The sequence below is a fragment of the Canis lupus genome, chromosome 16 (genome assembly GCF_048164855.1).
Source record: "Canis lupus baileyi chromosome 16, mCanLup2.hap1, whole genome shotgun sequence".
Taxonomy (NCBI): domain Eukaryota; kingdom Metazoa; phylum Chordata; class Mammalia; order Carnivora; family Canidae; genus Canis; species Canis lupus.
Window position 1 is genome coordinate 37,482,270 of NC_132853.1, and position 15,714 is coordinate 37,497,983.

Genomic DNA, 15,714 nt, shown 5'->3' on the forward strand with positions numbered 1-15,714 from the left:
AGGATAGGGGAGGGAAGCTCAGGGAAACGACACGGCCCCTCCTCTTTCCTCCTCCTCCTCCTCCTCTCTCATCTCCCCTTGGAACCCATGTCTAGCACTTCTCTTAGTGCTTCTCTTAGACCCAAAGTGCGGTCAGTGAACAGGACCAGCAGCCCAGCAGCACCTGCGAGCTCGCTAGAAATGCGGAAGCTCGGGTCTCACCCTTGGTTGCTGAATCAGAATCCACATTTTGACAGATTTCCAGTGATTTTGTGCATACACTCACTCAGAAGCGCTGCCTTAATCCATCTCTTTTCCTCTGCCCCTCTGCTGCATCTCTGCACTCTTCTCTGTCTCTTCTCCATCTTGCAAGAGCCTGACCCAACCCCCTAGGCTCTCCCTGCTCCTTTCCCCAGGGGTGGGGGTGGTTTCCAGGGCAACCTACAGAAAAGTCACTCAAACCTGACACTCCTCTGCCTTTGAGCCTCCTGGTTCCCAATGACCCCAAACCATGTGCAAACTCCTCCGCTCAGCACCTTCCACGACTGCCCATTTTCAGCCTCAGCTCTGCTAGCTACTTCCCAGCCTGAACCTCGCTTAACAACACCAAACACATCCCTCCAGGCACTTGCACGTGCTGCTACTCTCTAAAATGCCCTCCCTCACTGTCCAGGGAAAGGCCCACTTGTTTTCAAGACTCCAAGGCAACGTGACCCCCAGTGGGCAGTGCTCCCCACCCTCTCAGGGCCTCCTGTAGGACTGCAGGCCACTGCCACAGTTAGCACCTGCATCCTCTTTCTGGTTTACACACTGAGTAGGGCCTGGGACAGATCATTTAGCTATGCTGAGCCTTAGCGTCCTCATCTGCAAGATGGGAATAATGACTGTATCTGCCTCCTGGGGTTGCTGCAAAATCGTAAGGATTTCTATATACAATGCATCTGGAGTAGCCTGTCACCTAAGCACACGATAAAAATGTTAGTATTACACTAAAACCTCCTTGAAAATAAGCAGTGTCTTGTTTCCTTATCTCTGGCAATCAGCATACAGTAGGTGCTTAACAAATACAGATAGCAGGATGATAATTGTTATTTCTGGTTGGATTTCTGCTTCCCCTGTGGGCTGGCAGGCTCAGCAGGAACAGAAATCATATCCATGAGGACCGGCACCGTTCCCCGTCTTGCCACAGCCTGGTGCAAAGCATATGCTCGGTCACAATGTACAGGCGGTGACTCTTGGTCCCAGACTGGCTCCTCCTCCGTGTGGGCCTCTCAGCAGCAGTTAGGGCAGTGGGAAAAGCCCCATGTGGAGTCCAGCTCTACCCTGTCCTCTGGGTGTCCCTACAGCAGCTGAGGGTCAGGCTGCTGATGCCCTAGCATCTCCCTTCTCTGGCAGTCTGACCACACAGATTCTCACACCCAGGTACCTCCCCCAACAACCTGAGAGCTCCTGAAGATGGGGCTCTCCTCCTCTGGGCTCTTCAGTCCCCCACCTCTCCCCATACCTGAGCCCCTCCTTCCACTGGGCTCCGTTCGAGGGGCTGCCTTCTGGCCGTGGGGGACCTTGGGGGGCTTGTGGTCAGGGGTGGGGGCCAGGCCTGGGTGGGCCTTGCTCGCACAGTCTAGGTCAGGGATGGCCTTCAGCAGCTCCGCCTGTGTCTCCTCCAGCAGCCGGTTGATGTCCTTGGCGCTGTACTGGGTCAGGGCTGCCCGCTTCTCCTCCCAGTCCCGTTCAGCAGCCTTGAGAGGAGGAGCAAGAGTCAGCACTGAAGCAGCGGCCCGGCTTGGACTCTGGGCATGCAGCCCCTTCCCCCAGCCACACATGCCAGGAATGGAGAAGGAAGGTTGGCCCAGCCCCCAGGAGACCCTCAGACTTCTTGAGTATTCTATGCTCTCCCTGTTAGGTCCGGAATGCCACCTTCATTAGCCCCATTTTGGGACATTCTATTCTGTTTCATTGACCACACGGTCTATTCTTAGGCCAACATCACACTGCCTTGATTGTTAATAGTGGTATAAAATGTTTTTCTGTCTGGCAGAACTAATGTCACCATCATTGTGCTCCTCCAACATCCTCCTCCTCCCAGGAAAAAGTATCCAGTCTAGGATGGTGGTAAGAATGTGTGAGCCTAGCTCATGCCCCCCACCCCCGTCTCAGGCCCAGCACCTCAACAGACACAGCCTTGTCCACGCTTCTCTTGCCAGCAGCATCCAGGCCTTTGGTAGGGTTGCCCCCCTTGGGAGTAGGAGGGGCTCCCTCGGCCGGGCCACTCAGCTCATGGAGGTTCAGTGGAGGGCTAGGGGGTGCCATTTCGAAGTCCAAGTTCTTGCTGAAGTCCGTTTCAGCCGTCACCTTCTTGGGGGACTGATTCAGGAGGTTGTTGGGGGGTGGCCACACCCCCTCATCCACTTGCCTGGGGTTGGGAGAATTAGGAGCAGCTGTGAGGCCCTGAGCGTTGACAGCCCCATGCAAGGGAAGCCTGGCCTGGGGGAGGTAGAGGGTGAGCAGGGCCCTGGGATCTTGCAGGACAGAGGGAGGGGCCTGGGAGGAGTGACTGCATCCAGCGGAAGAGAGAGCCAAGTCTGTACCCTGCCAGGGGTCATAGGTCAGAGTGGAGGTAGAGATCCAGTTGGCGCATCAGTGACCTCTAGAGGAGTCAGGGTAAGGGGTCAAGCTGATCTATCCATCTATGCCCAGCGTGTGACCTCATGGGAAATTGGAGGTCCGAGATTAAGAGGTCAGGGAGAGAAAGACCTTCGGATCTGGGCCAGCATGTCCGTGACCCCACGGCAGCGTTTGAGTAGCCCGTCCAGGCGCTGTGGCTCCTCCTTCAGGAACTTCACTGCCTCCACCTCCACACGCAGTACTACCCGCATCTTGCTCTGCAGGCCTGGGAAGTGAGCTGAGGGGACCAGGAAGAGTGAGCTGGGGAGGGAGCAGCTCCGAGAGGATGGGGAGGAAGGGCAGCAGGGAGGGCAGTGTCTGGGGGGTGGGGGTGCAGCAGGGACTCCCGCCCCGGGACCACATGCCACTCGCTCGCTCGCTTGCTTGCTTGCTTGCTTGCCCGCCTGCCAGGACGCTGGCCTCACCCTTGAGCTCAGTCAGGGTCTCCCCGAGCTGCTTCAGCACCAGCGCCTTCTCTTCCAGCTCTGGCCCAGGTACCAGCCGGTGGTTGTGGGACACATCCCGCTGGATCTTCTCCACCGACTTCTCCAGGTCACTGCAACCAGAGAGAGACCCTCTCAGCCCCTCTGGCCCCAGCCCAGCCCCCTGAAATTGGGCAAATGGGAAGAAATCAGGACATCAGTTAGATCAAAATTAAAAGCCATCCACTGGGTCACCTGGGTGGCTCAGTTAAGCATCTGCCTTTAGCTCAGGTCATGATCCCAGGGTCCTGGGATACAGCCCCACATTAGGCTCTCTGCCCAGCAGGGAGTCTGTTCCCCACCTCCACGCATGTACATGCTCTCTCTCTCAATAATAAATAAAATATTTATAAATAAATAAATAAATGCCATCCATCAGGCTCCATGCCCAAATGAAATCAGAAATGCCAAACCCCAGAGATAAGACTTCAGACGAGTTCTTTAATAGGTGTCTTGGGTTCCCCCACCTTGCTGTCAAAGTTCTGGTCTTTAGCAACATCAGCCCAAATATCTCTCCCTATAACTTGCATCCTCTGGTTCTCATTCTGCCAAGGAAGCAGGAGACAACCCAGCAGCCTTTCAGGGAACTGCAGGCAGCTGTGTGTGCCCCTACAAAGTCTCGCCCCTTGAGGGGTGGCACCACTTTTCTCAAATAATCCACTCAGCCTCTTTCCTTGAAGACAAAACTGCTTTCAAGTGTTAAAGGGTTTATGCTGAGCGTCTACCATTTTAAAACCCACATCTTTTTTTTTTAATTTTTTTAAAATTTTTATTTATTTATGATAGTCACAGAGAGAGAGAGAGAGAGAGAGGCAGAGACACAGGCAGAGGGAGAAGCAGGCTCCATGCACCGGGAGCCCGATGTGGGATTCGATCCCGGGTCTCCAGGATGGCGCCCTGGGCCAAAGGCAGGCGCCAAACCACTGCGCCACCCAGGGATCCCAAAACACACATCTTTCTAAAATGTAAGTCACACCAAGTCATTACCTTCTGTGTTGAACCCTATACATAGATCCCATTGTCCTGAGGCTAAAATCCAAGAGAAGAAGGGCATGAAGGTAGTAGCTGAAAAGTTGGCTCTATAGTCAGACAGATCCAAATTTCAATCCCAGCTCTGCCCGTCCAACAGAGAGATCTTGGACAAGTTACCTACTATTTCTGGGCTGCAACCTCCTCAACCAAAAAAAAATGGGGGTAGTAAGAGTTCTTCCCTCTAGGGGCCATTGTGAAGATTAACTGAGCCAATGCAGAGATGCCAGGATGGCTCAGATGGTTAAGCATCTGAGCTCCCAGGGTCCTGGGATCAAGCCCTGCTGAGCAGGGACCCTGCCTCTCCCTCTCCCCCTGCTCATGCTCTCTCTCACTCTCTTGCTCTCTCTCTCTCTCTCTCTCTCAAATAAATGAATAAATTCTTTTAAAAAAATAAGCCAATGCAGATGGGAAAAGGGTGGTAAAGGGTCAGTCCCTGGGGGCTGCTCTTAATTTCCCTCCAGCCACATCCCCTGTCCTCACCTGGCTTGCTTCTGTTTAGAACTGTCCACAACTTCTCCAAGGTCCTTGTATGTGCTGCACTGTCTGGGCCTTTATAATGCCATTTCCCCTGCTTCCCACACTCCACTCACACACATACACATGTGCATACACATGCACATGTGTAACCAATTCCCACTCCTCCCTCAGGTCTCAATGGAAACTGCTCCCCCACTCCCTGTACTTGGGGTTGGGGCTCTGCTTCCTGCCTCACAAAAACCCTCAGAGCTCTTGCATGCTGGGCTCGGTAGCTCCTGGCAGGCAGGGACCATGTCTTCTGGATTCATCTCCAATTGCCAGCTCCTGGCACAGTGCCTGGAGCAGAACAGAGGTCCGGTAAATAATTGTGGAATGAATGAGTAAGTGAAAGAAGGAATTGCTGCCCAGGTAGGTCATCTCAATTGTGTGACTTGAGTCACCAACATCCCTGACCCACATGCAGGACTTTACATACATTCTTGTCAGATCCCATCTGCTGGAATTTAGCTCAACAATCCAGGTGGGAACAATGTTTGAATCTCAGTTCTACCATCCAACAGATTTGCTCCCCCTCAAAGCTCTGTGTCACTAGCAAATCTTATCAGCATGCCTATACATCTTCATCCAACTAGTGGATGAAAAGACAGACCACACTGGAGCAAGGACGAAATCCTGTGACTCAGCACTGCCAGCTGAAGAGCTAGCTTGTGCTAAGCGCTTACTGTGTGCCAGGTGCCACAGGCAGCCCTCCACTTCCATTACCTTATTTAATCCTCATAAAAAATCCTGGGCATGGAAGCCATTATTACCTCCAGTCTACACACAAACGGTAGCTCAGACATCAGACTATGCTTCCCAGCCTCCCTTGCAGTTACAAATGGCCATGACTGGGGCACCTTGGTGGCTCAGTGGTTGAGCATCTGTCTTTGGCTCAGGATGTGATCCTGGGGTCCTGCGATTGAGTCCAGCATCAGGCTCTCCACGGGGAGTCTGCTTCTCCCTCTGCCTATGTCTCTGCCTCTCTCTCTATGTCTCTTATGAATGAATAAATAAAATCTTTTTTAAAAAAAGAAATGGGGACACCTGGGTGGCTCAGCGATTGAGCATCAAGGCATGATCCCGGCTCAGGGCATGATCCCGGATCCAGGGATTGAATCCACATAGGGCTCTCTGTGAGAAGCCCGCTTCTCCCTCTATGTCTCTGCCTCTCTCTGTGTGTCTCTCATGAATAAATAAATAAAATCTAAAATAAATTAAAAATAAAAAAAAAGAAATGGCCATGACTGAGGTCCAGCCAATGCAATGCAAGTCAAAGGGATAACATGCTGCCGCCAGGCTGTCCCGTAAAAACCTCCCATGGAAGTTCCTCCATGCTCTTTTCCCCTTCCTCTGGGTTGAAAGGCAATGACCCTGCACATGATCTCCAAAGGCATATATTGAAGATGGAAAAGGCTCCATTAGCCTGGGCCCCTGCATGATTGCATGGAGGAGGGTCACTCCACTAACCCACCCAGTACTGTTCCATGAGAAAATAAGATACGTCTGTTACTTTTGAACCATTATATAATTTGTTATAGCAGTTATCTTAACTAAGACAATAAGGTTTGGCATTAAAAAAAAGAGAGAGAGAGGCTGAGGGACTTCAAGTAGCTTGTCTAAGGTTATACAAATATTTTGTGGCAAAGCAAGATCTATTCATGTCTGGCTTCAGCCATTGGACTCTGCTGCATCTCACTTCCACACTGGACCGACATCACCCCATACTCATCCCTGTCCCACTCAGCCCTTGCTCTGCCAAGTGGGAAAGAGAAACTGTTCTTTCCTGCTGTGTGGGACACCTAACTGGCTCAGAGTGTGCCAGTTTTCTAAAACAATCACTCCCAAACATCACTCTGATGGGGAAGAGACCCTCATTTAAAGGAGGACTCAGGTAAGCCTTCAGGAGGACACAACACCGTGACTCTCGGGCAGAAGGGACTTGGTTCTCAATTAGCACCTCGATTTTCTGGTCATGAAACCTGCCACAAGTTTTGGGCGGCCTAACTTGGGCAGCCTCTGCAAGTGAGCCCCAGACTGGTCTAAGTCTAGACACCATTATCAGAAAGGGGTTGGGCTTTCCAGACCCAGGTTCAGTCCTAGAGGGGTGCAGGGTCAGGAAAGAGCCAGCTCTATAATTTATGGGGCCTAGTGAAAAATGAAGATGCTGATCCTAGTTTAAAAATTATTAAGAATTTCAAGATAACAACAGCTATGCATAGGGCCATTCGGAGTGTGGGGCCCTGTGTGGCTGTGTAGTTGGTATTCCTACAAAACCCGTGCTGGCTTAGTTCAAGTGAGGCTGCAGAGGCCAAAAGGTCTCAAGTCAGCAGAGGGTACCCCTCAGGGCAATGTCTAGACAGAGCTCAAGGCCCTGGCTAGAAAAACAGATGAGAGTGATGCCTGGGTGGCTCAGAATGGCTCATGAATAAATAAATAAAATCTTAAAATAAAAAAAAGAAAGAAAAAAGAAAAACAGGTGAGAGAGCCAAGCTGCATAAAGCATGGAACTGGTCTTAACTGCTAGCAAGATGCTGGGGCGAGCATCTTGCCAGCAGTGTGCCAGTTTTGGTGCCCCACACAGAGCAAAGCAGAGCAAGTGCAAGCATGCAGAGGCTACAGCCAGAGTAGGGGTAAGGATGGGCCTGCTGGTCCACCTAATACCCAGGGAGGTTATGGGAGCTGGTAGGGAGGGCCCTCATAGTCAAGCAGAGCCACCTTAGGGCTGATGGACAGACCAGGCTGTCCCCCAAAAAGGCAGGAATCCCCTTCAAAGTGGATAGAGAATCCTACCAAAAGCAATGTATCAGCCCCCAAGCTCTCTCAAGTGAGCAGTCTGAACAAGGGGTTTGATAACAGGACAGAGGATAGGGAGTCTGTGAGCTCCGGGAGAACTGAGGGCCCCAGGAAGCTGAAGACCAGACACTCATGTGACAGCAGCTTAAATCTGTTCTTTCATCTCTTCTGTCTCTGTGCTTTTATATTTTCTTTTATTTTCCTTTAATGTTTCAGTAAAGTTCCTTTTAAAAATCCCAACCCAGCTCCTCTGTGCTGAGTGAAAAAGGGGCAAGGAGAGGACAGAAAAGTTGGGTAAATGGAATTCTCTGGGGGGCGGGGTGACAGCTACCAGTCTGCTTGGAGATCTGAGGTTCTCACTAAGTTTTCACACCTGAAATGATGGGGTAGTGGCTGCCAGCTTATTGCCAAGTGAGATGGTCCTTTCATCTCAGCCTCAAGGGGTCATGGGAATCTTTGCCTTGGGCCCTACCAAAGTGCACAGGCTGTGTGGGTCCAAGGCTGAGAAGGAGGGACCCATCTCAAGGAGCCCTTTGCAAGCTGGGCTCCTCATAGAAGCCTCCCCTGGCTCCCCAAAGTCACTGGCCAGTAGAACCCAAGCTCCCCCTGGAAAGAACTGCAAAAATCTTAATACTGGGCACAGATAAGGAAGCTGAAGCACAGAAGAGGGCGGAAACTGGCCTGATCACATAGTCTTTCAATGCTGGAGCCAGACTTCAGGTCGCTTGTGCCCTGTGCCACCAAGAAGGAGGCCAGAGGAAGGAGCAAGGCCTCTGTCTCAGATCCCAGTGATTGACAAGGGAAGGCTGCTGTGGCCTGGGGGTGCTCACTGGGTGGATGGACAGCAAAAGGCAGTTTCTCCCTTCAACGGTGCGAGACAATGGAATCTTGGCCAGACAGCCATTTGCTAAATTTGGATCAGAAGACTGTCTCCGATTAACCCTTCCATGTCTAAGCATTTGGGAGCCGGGTGTTCTCTATTCCTCACTCCTTCTGAAAAAACTAGAGCCTTGTTTCAGCGGCACTAGGACTGAAGGAAGGTTTTGCTTGGCTATCCCTGGTCTTAGAGATAGGGGAATTGGAGTGGCGGCAGTGGTGGCTACCCAAGGGTCACTTTGTACAGGTCACAGGCCAGAGTGAAAGCAGACAGAGGACAGAGTGGAATCCTGCACCTGGCCACATGAAAATAAGGTCACAGGGCAGGGGGAAGCCAGACTGTGGACCATGAGATAGCAAAAAGAGGGCATGGAGCCAGGGGAAAAAAAAAAGAGAAAAGAAATAAGGAATGGTGCCAGATGGTCAAAGGTTTGTGGGTCACAGAGAAATCAGGCCATAGAGGAGAGGGAAATCAGGCTTCAGACCAGACCAGTCACCTGTGATTCAGAAGGAAGGCAGCTGCACCTCCCAGGGAAACCAGGTTGCGGCCCAGGCCGCAGCGCCAGCCCTCCCTCCTCCGCGCCCCGGGCCCAGCCTCACTTGAGCTGCTGGGTGATGAGCTCCTCGTCGTTGAGGTAGCGCAGCCGCTCCTCCTCCACCAGGGTGCGCTGCCGCTGCAGCGGGTCCTCCTGCCGCCGCGCCGCCTCCGACACGCGCATGCTCAGCTCCGCCTCTGTGCCCTTGAGCAGTGCGCGCAGCGACTCCAGGTTTTGTAGCTGCGGGACGCAAAGGGACCGGTGGCCGAGGGTGGGAGGGGACCGAGGTGCTCGGCAGGCGAGGAGCCGGGAGGAGGCGGGCAGGGGACAACCCGATGCTGGGAGGGCTCCCCAGAAGAAGCGGCTGCTCGGCTGCGGCCGTGAGCCCCAGAGAAAGGGCGGTATAGGGGAGAGCAGAGGTCCAGGGCTAAATTCTGGGGAGGAAGAGGCGGGATAGTGGAGAGAAAAGGGCTAAATTGGGGCGTGCGGGACGTGCGGCTCCGTGGCTGTGGCCGTGAGCAGCGTGATGGTGCGGGGCGGAGGACAGGTCTCGGGCTGGGGAAATACACAGGCAGGAGAACCGGACGGGCGTATTTGGGGGGAGGCAAGAGGCAGCCCTCTGTAGGGCTGCGCCCACAGTGCGGCTGCGGCTTCGAGGCAAGACCGAAGCACTGGGGTTTCATAGAGAGTCCGTGGCCAGCGCAAGAACATTAACTTTACGCTCGAACCCAGTTCAAAGGCCGAGTTGGGGCAACGGCGCGCGGGTGGGTGAGATCCTACCCGTTGCCCAGATGGCAGCTCTCTGCCCCCTCTCCAGCTTGTCTCTGCTCATTATTCTCACCTGATGGGCCCCAGGGCCCTCTCGAGGAGCGGGCACAGCGATGCCAGGCTCCTGACTGGTGGGACCATCTGCCAGGCGGGGCAGGCCGGGGGGCGGGGGGGGAACTGCGGACTCGGGAAGGGGTAGTGGAGGGGGTGCAGGGGGAGGGCTTCCGCCCGACGGAGGAGAGGGAGGGGAGAAAGAATGCTGGGCAACAGGGAATCGGGACTGCCCTGAGGGATACTGGGGGGCGGGGGGGATGAGAAGGGGCTCAATGGGGTGGACTGGAGCTCCAGGAGAACGGTGAGTATTCAGGAAAGGAGAAGGAGGGCGCAGTGAGGGGAACCAGGGCGAGCGGTGGGGCTTGATGAGAGAGCAGAGATTCCGCCAGCAAGCGGGAGCTCGAGGAAGGGTCGGGGGAGAAAGCGCTCGCAGAGGGGCCCAGTGAACCTCCAGGGGCATCTGCGCAGCGCGAGTGGGAGTGGGTGGGTTCCGTCCCGGAGGGGCTGGAGGGGGCGGGGCACGGGGCGAGGCCCGGGAGCGCGCAGTACCTGGAGCTTTCGCAACTGCTGAAGCTGGCTGCGCAGGTCACTGGTGCTGTTCTGCAGGCCACGCAGGTGCAGCTGCATCTGCAAACGGCTGATGGAGGTGGGCTGCCCCGCAGGTGTGCTGGCTGAAGGCGGGGGAGGGCCGGACACTGGGGTGGCGCCGCTGCTCCGGCTGCCTGACCCACAGGCTGCAGAGAGGGACCACGAGGATGGGAGAAAGGCAACAAAGCTTGAGCCTGCAAGGGGCCCGGACAAGGTCCCTCCCACCCCTAATACTCAGGGTAGCGGTAGAAGCACATGGCTCTGACTCCCTGCCCCAGTTAGTGGGCCAGCCCTTCTATGGGGAGCAAAGCACCAGGGCAAATCCACCTGGGGCGAAGGTAACTGCTTATTGATCCTCTGAAGCCCACTGATGTATCTGATGGTTTAATTCCCACTTTACAGATTAGTAATCTGAGGTTCAGAGAGGGCAGGTACCTGTGGGGGAGGGGCAAAGGGCCACTCACGTGCTGAGGGGGTGCCTGCTCCATTGGAACCTTCAATCTTCTCGCTGTGGCACAGGGAAAAGATGGCCATCAGAGGGGCCAGGCTGACCCCAGACCATCAAAGCTGGGTGAGACTTTTAACATAATCTCCTCCAGTCCCCTGATGTCACGATGGAGTCCCAGAGAAGGGAAAGGGCTCACCCAGAGTCACACACTGAAACATTGGCAGAGTTGGGCCGGGTGCCCCTGCTGCCCACTCTTCCTTCCTCTCACCCCAACCATAGGCCCTGACTGTAGTATTGAGATAGGAATTTTACCTGGGGGTCTCAGGCTCTGAGCCTCGTAGTAGGGCACTCTGTACCAGGCCTGTGAGGCTGGCAATCTGCTTCTCCATGGCCTCCATGCGCTCCCTGGAGAGGACGGTGGCTTTAAGCAACCCCTTCTCTGGGCTTGGGGTCCCTCTTACCTAGCCCCCTCATTCTGAAGATTGATAATTAGAGGAAATACCGTTCCCTTCCCAGCCACCAGCACACAGACAATGCAAAAGGCCCCAAGGCCAAAGGTTCAAGCCCACAGTCCCCCTTCTAATACTGGTAAGGCTCCTTTCCATCTAACAGTCACCCCCTCCCTTGCCAGCCCCATCTCTCACTACTGGCTCCCTAATGGCCCCACCCAGGCCTCTCTGTGCCTCTACACATGTTTTCCCCCTTCCTGGCATTTCCCCCCCCCCCCACCTCCTCCCTGAAGCCATCCCAGAGCCCCAAAAGCTTTAAGGAATCCCTCCTCCCACACCACCTATTTACCCTCCCAAGGGAAGTGTAAGTATTTCTTAATGTGTCACCCCCACTAGACAAGGCAGGAACCAGGTTTGCCCAACGTGGCATCCACAGTGCCCAGTGCAGTGCCTGGCACACAAGCCACAAGAGAGCTGTGTGAATGTGAATTGCTTCTCCTCATCTCTCAGCAGCACTGCCTGAAGACAGAAGAGGATAGGTCAATGCTCTGGTTACCTCCTCCAGCCCTGCACCCTTAGGACGGAGCTGAATAATGGGCAAGAGTTCCCAGCTTGGAGGCTACCTAATAGCAGGTGCTTCTCTCCCCATCCCTATTTCTTACCAGCACCCCCTCCCCAGTGGACTTCAGCTGACCGTGTGCTGGACAGCTCTCGTGGCTGCAAACTCTGAGCAGGAAAAGCACTAGAATGCTGGTTCAACCTCAATTTTAGTTAGAGAAACTGAGGTTCAGGGAACGGATGCAAACCCAGGTCTCCAGAAATCTTGTCTGAGGCCCTTTCATCCAACCCCCAGGTCTTGCAGCAGGAAGGAAAAAGGCATGTCCATCTCTCCAGTGCCTTCCCTGCCATATCCAAAGTACTCCCGTGAACCCTCAAGAGTGCTACCGGCCTACAAAGGACTCTGGGGCCTCACAGTCCAGTACACAACCCTGCCACAGCCTCTGCAGAGTCCCCTCTCCCCACCCCATCCCCAACAACCCTAAGGCCTCGTGAGCGACCCTCACCTGGTCTCCGTGTCCTTGGCTGGCACTGGCGGCCCAAACCCAACGAGCGGGCGCTCCCCAGGCCCGGGGAAGAGCTCGGGCGGGGGAGCTCCGGCCGTCGAGGAGCCCCCCGTGCTGCGGGTCTTGCCTCCCGGGCTCTCTGCGAAGACCGACGAGGAGCCCGAGTCTTTGCGGAAAGACTGGCGCACCGGCGAGCCGCGGCTGGGCGGCCCCGAGTAGGGGCTGTGAGGAGGCTGGGGGCCCCCGGGGGGCGCCGCCACGTCGGCCAGCTTCTGCGGCGACGAGGGCGGCAGGCGGAAGCCGTAGCCGTCGCCGTAGAGTGGGCCTCCGCCCGCCGCCTTGTACAGCGAGTCCTCCAGGTCGGACTGCAGCGCGGCGGCCGAGTAGGTGCTGAGCGAGCGCACCGAGCCGCGCTTGTAGAGGCCGCTGGCGCCCGGGTAGGCGAACGGGTCGCCGGCGGCCGCGGCCAGGCTCAGGCGGCCCTCGTGGAGCAACCCGTAGGGGTCGGCGTAGAGGCCCTCGCCCTTCACCAGCACCATGCCGCCCGCCTTGCCTGCCAGGTCCTCGTCCGGCTTCACGTCGCGCCGCTCCAGGATGGCGCTGGGGCTGGGGCTGACGCCCTGGGCGGCGGGGGCGCCCCCCAGCCGTTCGGCCGCGTGGTGCACCGGGCTGCCAGCGTAGGAGGGCGGGCGCCCCCCGGCGTAGGACAGGCGCGAGCGCGACGGCGAGCCGGACTGCAGCCCCGATGGGAGCCCCGACGGGAGCCCCGACGGGAGCCCGGATGGCAGCCCGGACGGCAGCCCGGACGGCAGCCCCGGGGGCGGAGAGCTGGACGCCAGGTGCGGCGCCGGCGACAGGTTGTTGAGACGCCGTGTGGGCGACGACTCCCGCGAGGCATACACCATCTCTCTCTGTGCAAAAGACAGCCCCCAGAACCCCACAAGGTTGGTCACAAAGGGGATCCATTGCACCTTGCTTAAGGAGCCAGCATCTTCCCCCTGGCTCTTAGGAAGTCCCTTCTATTCTCTGCCTTCCCTTGCTCTTGCTGCATTTAGGCCCCTTACCCATCAGGGCCTCCAGCATGGAGGAAGAAGTGGCAGATGGAGAGGCTCTAAAGGGGCAACCGGCGGCCCACCCTTTGGTGAGGGCTGGGGAAGCAAGAAGGGAAGCAGTGGTTCCTGATAGAGGCCTCCTACAATACCTAGAGGTCTGGGGGGTGGGGGGGAATCCTAAATGGATAGGAGGGCAGCATGCAGATGAGGGGAGGGACCCCTCCATGAGCACAATTAGTAGAAGCCATACTCTGCTTCAGCATCTATGTTCCCTGCTCCAAAAACTGGCCCCGATCCCTGTTGACAAGTAACTAGACTCTTGGACCCCATTTGCACAGCCTCCCCAATGCCCTAGGGGAATCCCAAGCCATACCCGGAGGTCCCCATTGGTAAGATGTGAGCCAGGGAAAGCGGCGTAAAGAGGCTCCTTCCTATAGATCTTGATAATACTTCGGTCCTGGATGTCCCTGAGGGGAAGGGGAAAATGAAATGGGTCACCATCCCTCAGCCCTGCGATAAGGAGACGTAGCTACTACAGGAAGAGGGAAGAGGGGTGGCAAGAAAGGCCAAGAGCCCCAACCTCTTCCTAGCTTCTTCTCAGTGCCTCAGACTGCCTGCCACCAACACACAGCGAGAGGCCTCCACCTCGCCCACCCCCTCGGCCTCAGGAGCCAATGTCAGGTTAGCTCAAGCCAAAATCAGCCAACAGGGATGGATGATTTAGAGAGGACAGGGCAGGAGGGTGGGGGGTAGGGAATGACGGGGAAGGAGAGAGGAAGGGCTGAGGTTGGGTCAGGAGGGGGCTGGAGAGGGAAAGGCCTGCGGAGTGGAGACCCCCTCGCAGGAGGAGCCTGGGGAAGCCCACCCCTCCCCGGGGCCACGCCCACCGGACGTCTTCCAGCTCGTAGAAGACGTTGCGAGCCTCGTCCTTGATGAGAATGGCGGTGTTGGGCGACTTCAGCATGCCCATGGTGAGCTTCTGCGGGAACATGTGCGCGATGAGCGCGTGTAGCGTGTCCAGGCTGCTGACCTCGTGCGTGATGTGCACGCGCCGAGTCTCCTCCCCGAACTGCAGGAACAGCACCCCTGCGAAGGAGATGCCACCTTCGCTGTCAGAGCCGCTGCCACCACCGCCACCGCCACTACCGCCACCACCACGCCGGCCAGGAGAGCGAGGGGGGCCTTCGGGAGCCGCGCTGGTCCTGCAGAGGCAGGGTCTGAGGCCCGACGCGGCCCCGGAATGCAGGTGCACCCAGGCACTCCTCATGCCGACGTCCCCTCAAGCCACCTCCTCAACTCCAGGCAGGTAGGAGCCTGGACGAGGAAACGGAACTGGGGACAGGAGCAGGTGCGGCAGAAACAGAGGCAGTCGTTGCGAGGGGGAGAGAGGTGAGCAAGAGGGGGATGAGGCAAGGGGAGGCTGCTGAAAGGAGTGAGGGAGAGAGGAGGCCAGGAGAGAAAGGGATAGGGCAGGGGCTGCTGAGGGAGGGCAGGGGTAGGAGAGAGGAGGGCTGGGAAGATAAGCTGAGGAGGGAGAGGCCCCAAGGGGAGGAGACTGCTGGGGGCGGGGGTGGGCAGGGAGGTGGGAATGAGGTGCTGGAAGGGAGCCAGGGGTTCGTTGAAGGAGAGCTGGAGTGGTGAAGAGGGTTCCAGAGTGAGCCAAGCAGAAGGAGGGGCCGTGGCCAGGAGGAAGGTGGACCAGGCGAGCAGTACCTGGTGAGCGCAGCTTGGTCTGGCTGGCTGAGCGGGAGAGGGGCAGGCTCTGTCGGAAGCGGTTCATCCTACTGAAGCCCAGGGGCAGCTCCGCCTCCGACATGGTCTCCAGCGACTCAGCCGAGGCGTATGACAGCTTGGCTGCCTGGTCTGCCAGCCCCGGCTGGGCTCCCTGAGTGTGGCGTGAGCTGCGGGTCTGCAGGGGCAGGGCAGGATGAGAGGAGTCAAATGGGAGCCCCTCTGCTTAGCCCATTGCCTCTATCCAGGCCCAGGGAGCCCCTGCCAGCCAGTGTCTCTCTCTCTCTCTCTCTCTCTCTCTCTCTCTCACACACACACACACACACACACACACACACACACACACACACGGGTCTCGGGTCTCCTGGATTCCAGACTTGCTGTGTGGCTACAGGAGAGTTCCCCAACCCTTTAGGGCTTTGGCCTCCCTGGGACACCCAGCAGGTAAGGAGTGGGCAAAGGCCTCAGGCACCCTGGGAAGCCAGACAAGAAACCATCTGAGCAGGAGCCAGGGCACGCCTGCTATTTTAAGCTTCCAAAGAACAACAACAACACAAATTTGTCACTGAGGTGAGCAGCAGAATCGTTGCGCAAATTGGGGCATTAGTTCCAGACATTAATTAAGCGGCGGGTTTGAGCGGCGAATTTATCCTTTGTGGAGTTCAGAGGGTTGGGTGGGGGC

The 15,714-nt window shown here is 56.5% G+C and overlaps 1 protein-coding gene across 9 annotated transcripts in view; it reads right to left on the minus strand.

Annotated features, from left to right (window-relative positions):
* SRCIN1 (SRC kinase signaling inhibitor 1) overlaps nt 1-15,714 on the minus strand; it is a 67,562-nt gene that overhangs the window by 13,470 nt on the left and 38,378 nt on the right. For all 9 annotated transcript variants that reach the window (XM_072780319.1, XM_072780320.1, XM_072780321.1 and 6 more), the window contains 12 exons: nt 15,015-15,210; nt 14,189-14,387; nt 13,675-13,768; nt 12,250-13,160; nt 11,049-11,141; nt 10,753-10,796; nt 10,250-10,434; nt 8,943-9,118; nt 3,069-3,199; nt 2,734-2,881; nt 2,146-2,392; nt 1,484-1,718 (listed from right to left, as the gene is read on the minus strand). In XM_072780319.1, coding sequence (XP_072636420.1) covers nt 1,484-1,718; nt 2,146-2,392; nt 2,734-2,881; nt 3,069-3,199; nt 8,943-9,118; nt 10,250-10,434; nt 10,753-10,796; nt 11,049-11,141; nt 12,250-13,160; nt 13,675-13,768; nt 14,189-14,387; nt 15,015-15,210 — 2,659 coding nt within the window. The remainder of the gene's footprint in view (nt 1-1,483; nt 1,719-2,145; nt 2,393-2,733; nt 2,882-3,068; nt 3,200-8,942; nt 9,119-10,249; nt 10,435-10,752; nt 10,797-11,048; nt 11,142-12,249; nt 13,161-13,674; nt 13,769-14,188; nt 14,388-15,014; nt 15,211-15,714) is intronic.